Source organism: Acanthisitta chloris, unplaced genomic scaffold, assembly GCF_000695815.1.
Source record: "Acanthisitta chloris isolate BGI_N310 unplaced genomic scaffold, ASM69581v1 scaffold8161, whole genome shotgun sequence".
Lineage (NCBI taxonomy): Eukaryota > Metazoa > Chordata > Aves > Passeriformes > Acanthisittidae > Acanthisitta > Acanthisitta chloris.
In genome coordinates, this window is record NW_008657601.1 from 27,793 (window position 1) to 37,036 (window position 9,244).

Below are 9,244 nucleotides of genomic sequence, written 5' to 3' on the forward strand. Positions count from 1 at the left end.
GGACCCAAAGGCCATGTTGCATGTGCTCACTGCTGTGGGTCATGACTTGCACATGCTCTTGGATCTTCCTTGGCATTGTGGGTTTCTTGCTACTCTTTGTAAGGCACTGCAGCTTTCAAGATGCTTCTTGAGGACCTGCCCTGAGCCCAGCTGGATGGGCATTTTTAGTGTCTCTGTGCACCTTGGCTCTGATTGCCTGCAGAGTCTGTGGTGCTGAGATCTTTAAGCCAGGTCTTAAATATCTGATAGTGGATGTTTGAAAACAAGAGAAGACAATACTAGGGTCACTTTGAACATGATGGTCTCAGCTTTACCTAGTATAAGACCTGGGTGTTCCCTCTCACCTATGGAAAGAATTGGTTGTCATTAAATTGCAGACATCTTTTCCTACCAGCTTTACTTCAGACTACATTCTGGGGAGTGTAATGGTCCAGAAAAGTCTACAATAAAGAGCATTCTGGGTTATCTAGACTGGTTATCAAACAGAGCAACTCTGAACCAACAGGCCTATATATTACCTCAAAAAAGTCCAAAGCTCCTCTTTCAAGAAATAGCCTGACTTTTCATATATGTCATGTAGTAAATGAACTCAGGGTTCTGGCTGACTGAATACACTTCCAGTATAACCATTAGTATCTGATTTGGGCAAACATTGGCCCTATATGGAGTTCTACCACAAAGCAAATCTGAGAACTAATGTAGACCCATAAAAAAATCCTAGCCTCACCCAAACTAGCAAATTACATGATGTATCATTAGGTGTTCTCTTGCAGCATTATGTTTTGTATGTTTTGTAATGGATCATTCTGATGGTCAGAAGATTCTTAAAGTGCATAAGAATGATGTAATCAACCCACCCGATCCCTTGCAGCAAAAGTGCAACCTGCAGCTGCTACTCTCTCTATTTCTGTTGTCAAAAGTGGCTTGCAGGCAAGTAAACTCCATGATTAAACTGCTGAGGAGTTCAGCAGAGTCACACAACTAAAACCTTTTGGCTGCAGAGCTGCAGTCTGCGCCACTGTAGCAGGAGGAGAAGAGAAATTTTTGCCTTCCCAAAAACATGGTGATCTGCAGTGCGGCAGACAAACCTCACCTGCTGTGTGAGACCAGAGGTACATGGTGGGTGTCCATGGGATTGGCCTGGAACAAGGCTTGGGCTTCTGAACAACACGACATTTGCTTTAAATAACTTCCACAGAAATTCAGCCACTGTGGGAAACTAAATGTCTCCATGTATCCTTTGGGGCCAGGGTTTTGTATGCTTCAAGGTATAATGAAGATTAAAGGCAATATTCTTAAATGAACAGGGAGATGCTTATGCCAAAATATACATGAGTAATCTAGAGCATGATACAAAAATGCAAATGCAAGAATAGAAGGAAATCAGGACACTGTAATGCATATTGCTTTAATTTGAGGAGCAAGGGGATTTGACTGGATTTCTAGGGTATAATGCAATAAAGAATAATACAGTGTTTATGTCAGATAGAGATGATGAAATCTCCCAACAGATCAATGCAGGAAAAGGGTATAAATCAGTAGTATTGGAAGGTGTCACCTGAGAGCAAATCTATTCTCAAGCTAAGGTAATATTTTCTGATACTCCCTGTAGTTGAATGCAGTTAATGTGAAATAATGTGAGAGAAATAAAAATAAATCCAAATGGCACTTGAAGGGAAAATGAAAGTTTAAAATACCATCTTCAGGATCCGTCTTCTGTGCTTAGGGGTCTAGGTGAGAGACAGCACCCATCCCATTAGGAATCGTGAAGATGAAGCTGGAACAGCCAACTCTGCTGCTGGAACAGAGCTGAACTTGTGTTTGCCCAGGGCAGGGGAGCAGCACCTTGCACTTGAGCACTTCCTCAAGGTGCTTCTCAGCTCTTGGCTCTGTGGACAAACCTCTCCTCTAACGGAGAGGCAGACACAGCCCAGCTGAAATGTTGGGGCTCCCTGCTTGGAAGTGCCACACATTTCCTTTGCATTGCTTTTTCTCATTTATTTCTGACTGTGTTAAATCACTTTAAATTAATGTGCTTTATACAAACAATCTGCTTTCTGTTGGGCATAGACTTTACTGGGAAAAAAATAAAATGAATAAACATAACTAAGATAACTACTATTCCTGTCTCCAATAATTTCTTCTCCTTCATCATCTGTTGAGTTTTAATATGTAAATGAATGGAAAGAGCCTTCCGGCTTTGCAGTCTCTGTGAGAGAAAGTTCTTGATGACTAATACAATTTTGAAAAAAAAAAAGGATTTTGCTGTAGGGTGATTCCAAGCTAGGACTCACTCACTGGTTTTAAACCACTGGGCTTATTTCCAGTCATTGCTGGTATGAGATCAGACCAAAGGAGCACCAACAGAGCACCTCATCTTCTGCTTGGGCTGGACTCCTCCTGTCTGTTCTGCACACCTCCTAACCCAGTTTTCCCTGTGTTGTTGTAATATTATTCCTAAATTAAAAGAGAAAGATGAGTAGGTCATCCTGGGTAGAGAAAGAGCTGGCTGCAGCAGAGACATGTGCCATCCCAGTCCCTTGGGGCTCCTTTGCCTGTCTCAGCTGAGAACATCACTTCACTCCTGGGGCCGTGCGTGTGAGGGCAGGAGGCACAGGCTGGGCAGCTCCACCTTTCCCCCCAAAACTCTGTTTAGCAATACTTGTGGAGATGTCCTGTTCTGCCTGCAGAAATCATTTTACATGTGTCTGCCTGCTTTGGCTTCTGCTTGATTTCTCTATCTACCTAGAGCACAGAGTTGAACAGATGGGTAGATAGGTTTGAAGTTATCCTCTTGTGCATGAATGCCTGTTTTTTTCAGATAAAATTCTCTGACATCTCAAACTTTCATCTTGAACATATATGAGGCAAGTTGCTTCATATATATATTTATATATATATATTTGCAGTGTTCACAAAACGATAGCACCGTTGAAGTTTCTGTTAGAGAATGCTTTTTTTTTCCTGCACAGGCTGGAGGTGAAGGGAGGGGACAGGTGTGTAAACTGGCCTCATAACCTTACACTGACCTGGAATTCAGTTCACTCCGGGGTGAATTTTCAAATAAAGAGAGACAAAGAAGATAGGCCAACCTGGATTTGAGGTGCAAGGTTTCCATTAACCACATACCTCAGCCCTCCTGTGCTTCCAGTGTCCCTTTTATGGGTGGAGAAAGAAGAAGCTGGGCTGCCCCCCTGGAGGTAGTTTTGCAGCAGGGACTGTAGCAGACCCATGGTGGGCAGTGATGTGTCCTTTTTCTTCCATCTGCCATTCACAGATTTTGCCCAGGTCTTGCATTAGCCATTTTGCACATTGGCCTTTGGCTGGTTCCAGATGCTCACCCAGCCTTCCTCATTTGGTGAGGAGCAGCTTTGTGCCCAACCACACTGATTGCTCATGTGCAGCTGACCAGGTGGTGCACATCACCCCACATCTGTGGTTATCCTTTCACTGTTAATGACAGAATCATAGAGTGGTTTGGGCTGGAAGGGACCTTAAAGACCTTCCAACTCTCTTGCCATGGGCAGGGATGCCACACACTAGGTGAGGTTGCTCAGGGCCCCATCCAATCACACATCGAATGTCTGTGCCTTCTGATGATGATCTAATTCTTTTTCTCTGAATGCCTAGTATGAAAGACAAAGAACTTGGAACCAGGACTCTTTCAGAATTGCCTTCAATTACTGATAGTTTTCTTTTATAGTTACTCCTAAAGACCTGTTGTTTAAACATTTTCCTTTCATATATGATATGCCAGGTTAATTTTGCTTGAGTTCAGTACCAAAGCTGCCACAGAGTATAGAGTATTTTATAGAAGTCTGTTACATGTTAGAGTACAATATAAAGTTAACAAGCAGTTACCCTCATAAATCCACACTGAATTGCATTTACTACAGTATTTTTTCATGTCTATTATGAATTGAACTCTAAACCAGCACATCATTCTTCCCAGGAGCTGGGCCAGCCTAGGGTTTGTCTAGGTCACTTTACTTTTGGAAAGCAGTATTATGTTGACAGTTGTCCAGCCCCTTGCAACTTCCAAGACTTATTGAAAATACTTCTTAATATTCCCGTGTTAAGGCTTCTGAGTAGGTTCTCTTACATTTCTGTAAATAAAAGTTTGACACAGCTGGAACTTATACTAGCTTTGAGGTGGGAGGAAGCAAAGCATGAGCAGGGTAGATAGGACTGCTCAGTGCTCTATAGGAATCACTAACCAGGAGCCTTGTAGTGGCTTTGAGAAGGAATGAAACACTCAGGTTCAGGGTAAAAGAGCAGCTAAAACTAGAAGGAATATTAACTTGGGAATTCTGCTTCTCTGTCTCTTCCAGCAGTGCATACTTGGAAGAGATGTACTGAAAGAAACCCTGAAGAAAACTCCTGGAAAGGAATTAGGATCAGCTAGGAAGCTGAGGACCATGCCATGTTGTGATCAGGAAGCTCAGGAAGCCACATGCGTTAGGATCAGCTAGGAGGCTGAGGACCATGTCATGTTATGATCAGGAAGCTCAGGAAGCCACATGCCAACTCCCAGCCCTCAGACAGAGGCTTAAACTCCATGTTCCTCTGTTGGGGGTTGGGTCATATGTGCACAAGCCCCCAGGGAATTTTGAGATTAAATGTCACTCTCAGGAATGCAGTAACTTCACTTCTTGTAAAATACATTTTCAGCCCTTTTGCCAGTGATTAAAGTTCAAGGTCAAGATGCATCTTTCCTTGTGGACATTTGCTTTGATTCCTGATGTGCTTTACTGAAAAATCTCAGATGTATGGTGAAGGAGGTGACAGCATGTCAGAGAAGTACATATTTAGTTCTAGCAGTGAGTCAATCAGACATCTAGGCAATTACCCTCTGCTCAGGATGACAACTGAGAGATGTGTTTATTCTGTCTCCAGGAATCTCTGTTATTTTAGGATCCTTTCCAGAGTGCAACCAGTGCTAACTTGTCAGTACATGGAGACTCTTGTTTATGCTTTGGTTTCCTATCTGGGTGGGATTATTCAGTTATTGACTTGCTGGCCCCCACTCAACCTTTTAAATTCATTTCTACCTTCCACACAATTTCTTGGCAGGAGCCACAGGCTGCCTAAGCCCAAGCCCTCATATCTTCATCTGGGCTGATGAATCTTTTATCTGCTATTCAAAGGGTATTAGTTCTTCCATGAGCTGTGAGGTAGTACCTTGCTATCACTGCTAAGGCTCCTGAATTTGACTGTGGTTTGGCATCTCCCACAGCCTGACACAGTGCTTTACTGGTCCTTCTCAGGGCTTTGCTTGTGTGGTGAGGTCCCCATGTAAAACTCTGCTCTCCTTTACACCCCTATGAAGTCGTTGACCTCAGAGGCATCACTGCAGGTCAGTACCTGGACACCTGAGAGCCAGCTATTGCCTGTCCTCTCTAGATATACCATAGGTACACTGCAGGCAGCTGCAGTTACACCTCCTGCCTGAATCTGATTAGTGAGCTAAATATTTTCTGCTCCAAGGGAGCACCCAATGCCATATAAGCTGGAGGCTTCCCTCAGGCAATGAGCAGATGAGTTTAGCTGGAACAGACTTTATCTTTTGACACTTTGCTGGGGAGTCAGTTACTTCTGTGAGGAAAAAGGTGTTTCTGATGGTGTTCGCCTTTCTGAGTGATGCAAAGCCTCTGGCACACTACAGAACTGAGCCCCACCGCTTAGCTCAAGGGCAGGCCACAGTCACCCTCCCAGATGTCCCCAGATGGGGCAGGAATTAGTAGCAGCCTACATGTAGGGAACCAAATCTCCCCCTTTTTACTCGAAGAGGATTCAATATAACCTGTACTGCCCTGACCAGGCAACACTCAGGCCATTCAGTCCCTCTGGTTTTGCTCCCACTGAGTCCCCACAGTGTGACCTGGAGCTGGGTGCTGCACCCTCCAGGGTGGGATGGCATCTGAATCAAGCACAGAGACAATCCTCTCCTACCCCACTTAAACCTCTCCCCACTAGAACTCTCCCTCCGACACACACCCCCTTCTCCTGCTGCAAGGCTGGAGGACAAAAAGGGCCTTTGTAGGTTCAGAAGGACTTTCTTTATTTCTCTCCCTGGAAGCCTGGTTATTACAGCAGTAGCCTCTAGCTACATCTCTGAAGAGGAGCACCTCCACCAGGCACCTCCTGTAATAATGACTTCTTTCTCCTTTGAACTTGCGAGGCACTGTTGTATGACATTAAGAAGGTGAATCCAAAGAGGACCATAGATGTAGGGTCATTCCAAGTAAACCCTGACGGGACACAAGAGAGGAGTAAGGTAGCAGAAAAATGATATGACAGCACATAATTGCTGATATGTGCAATTACCAACCACTTATCCAAACAGCAGTTGGTCTTAATCTTACAACCTTTTTTCTTGCTAAGGGTATCAGCCACTAAATTGCTTCTGCTTCCTCTGGGACTCAAAGTAATCTTTAGGCTTGAAATTGAGGTATTTTCCTTCCTTTTCAGTACCTACATTACTTTGCCTTTTTAATATTTGAAGCGATATTGTTCCATTGTTAATCTTGATAAAAAATAAATCAGAGCTACTCGCATTATTATGACAGAAAGAAAAAAGGAAGAATGAAAGAGAGAGAATATGCACTACCTAGAGACAGACTGTTATCTGATCAGGCATTGCACTGGAGGTCCAAATAAGTGTCCATTGCCATCCATGGGCTTCCTGTGGGTGCTGCATACCTTCAACTCCCATTGCCTGTGGTGGGAAATGAGGGTGATCAATGTTTTGTTGGACCAAGCCATCACATTGCCAACTTCCAGGACCAGAGATTGGCTTACTCTATGTGTTTTGCAGCATGGAAAATAGTGATAATACTGGATACATGAAAATAGAAAAAAAAGGAAACATTTGGTGAGCTAGGTCATTCAGCAAATATTTCAGAGGATTGTTGTTGACTCAGATAATGGACTTTCCCATCATCACTGTCTATAAATTAAAAGATGTAAGAGAGTGTTTAAGGTATAATACAGATGAAAGCTTCTTCTTTGTAAATGCTAGTGGCCTTCTCCTGAGGATGCTTCTTGGGCCTGTCCTGGCATTACATGTCTGTTCCCAAGCTCTGACTGAGAAGGACTGAGGATCAAGATGTCCAAGGATATGTCTGGAGAGAGGCTGCACCTTTCCAAGGCAGCTAGAGATGAGATGAATTGGAAGCTGTCCAAGATGTCTGAACCTTCTGGAGTCCAATTCCAAGAAGTTTATCTTTACTGTCTGTGAGAACTCCAGGCTTGGGGTACCGTTGTGGCCACCAGCAAGAGACAGGGTTATGGTAAATAAGATTAACAACTATGAGAAAGTGGGAGGAGAGCACAGTGGCTTGGCTGGCATTACATGGTTAGTCTATAGCAGAACAAACTCCTGGGGTGGTCCCAGGTCAGTGCCCCAACCTATGGACTTTGCTGCCTCCAACAGCATGGGTCAACATCAGACTTCAGTACTGGGTCGATGTGTCCCTTCCTCACTTTGAGCAAGAAAGTGATTTCAGTGCACAAATTATAGGATGGTTTGGATTTGAAGAGCCCTTAAGGGTCATCTAATTCCAACCTCCATGATGTCTTGATGTGGGCCAGAGTATGAATGGCTGTTTGTACCTGCCTGTGGGCACACCTTACCTGACTGCTGCAGATCTTTGTACATTAAGTTAAGCAATACAGATAACTGAGCATACATTATTGAAGTATGACTCTAGTACTTACTGCCATTCTCATTTATTCATTTGTTGACCCCAGTATTAGCAGTACACATTTCTTAAACAAAATCCATGTCCTGCACTGTTAATTGTTAACATAACAGAGGGTTCGTGAACCCATCTTTCATCACATCACTTAAACATTATTTAAACAGTATTTTATTACATTTATTTCTTCAGAGGCGAAAACATTTCCTTGCTAGGCCTGTCAACTGATTTGAAAACTAAATATCTAAATTGCTGTAGTTTATTTTTCACAATTTCTTTACTGTTTCAGTATTAGCCTTGGAGGATAAAATAAAAAATGTAGCTCTCTGTTGTCTTAATTTTAGGATATCAGAAGATAGCTTTCCCAGGAAAGAAATATTGGCTGGCTTGTTAACAGGATGAGTTTTTGAATTTGGATCTTCAAAAGTGAGCAAGGCAGTTAGATGCTCAAACCCAGTGACTTTCAATGAAGAATTGGTTAGTTAAAATTCACAGTCCTCCTTCAAAAGCTCATCCCTAATCTCTTCAGAACCATTTATTCTTTATTGTAATTAACTGTGGATTTAGACTTCAGGATAAATTCACCTTGACTAAAATTTACAAAAGCATCCTCAAGTCCTATTTTCAGAATGACTCAGGCCCCAGAAAGCCCAAGCTTTACTGAAAGTCCCCAAAGTTACTAATGTGATATCTAAAGTGTGGCACTGGAGACCTTTCCTGAGCTCCTGAGTTCACATGTTTGCATCTGCCACATTCAATTTCCATCCCACAGTAAGGTCTGTGCACCCACCACCTTCCCTCCCATCATGACCAGGAGGGCTGTGGGCTAGAGATGTGGTGCAGTTGCTCTTGCCCACTCTGGGTCTGGTGAAGGTGACCAGGATGGTGACATGTGCAGTGAAGCATACCTAACCATGGTCTGATGGGCTGGACAATTAAAAAAATGCATTTCATTAGGATATTGGTCTTCAAGAAGAATGGAAAGGTTTGGCTTGGTATGAGTGAGTAGGGTTTTATAATGTACCTTAAAGTGAACATAGAGAATGGATAAATGTGGATGTAGGATTTCTCTTCTCAGCTGAGCTGCTATGTAACATGTACAATAAGTTTTAAAAGAGTGGCATAATTGTATCCTTTCTAATGATTGCTCTTCCATCTTGGCTAAGAAGAAGGGTCAGTGAAACTCAATACTGAAAGTGATGCCAGAAAAGCAAAGAAAAGATCTTCTCTGGAAGCCTTAGGATTCTCACTTCTCTTGGTATGATTGCAGATGTTGCAGTGCTAGGTTTTGTTTCTGCAGAGCTCTGCATGTTTTTATGCACATGAGCTGTCCTGTAGACCTCTGTATTATCCTGTGTGTTCTCAAAATCAGAGCTGCAATCCAGGGACTGCTGACTCTCACTGCTTCACTGCAAAATCCTACCAAGTGAAAAAAAAAGAAGTTAAGAAAATCATGTGTTTTGTGTATTCCAGCCAGCCAGTAGTGGTAACTTCTACTGGGAAGCCCCAGAATAAGATTTTCCATCTAGTGGTTCAAACAAGAG

General features: G+C 43.0%; 1 protein-coding gene across 1 annotated transcript; it reads left to right on the plus strand.

Moving 5' to 3' along the window:
* Positions 1-6,181: 6,181 nt before the first annotated feature.
* Positions 6,182-6,277, plus strand: LOC103811785 (protein canopy homolog 1-like; the record flags this gene model as incomplete). The annotated part of the gene is made up of 1 exon (XM_009084780.1): positions 6,182-6,277. A coding segment is annotated over one exon (96 nt), but the record flags the coding sequence as incomplete, so codon positions are not given.
* Between the last annotated feature and the right edge of the window lie 2,967 nt (positions 6,278-9,244).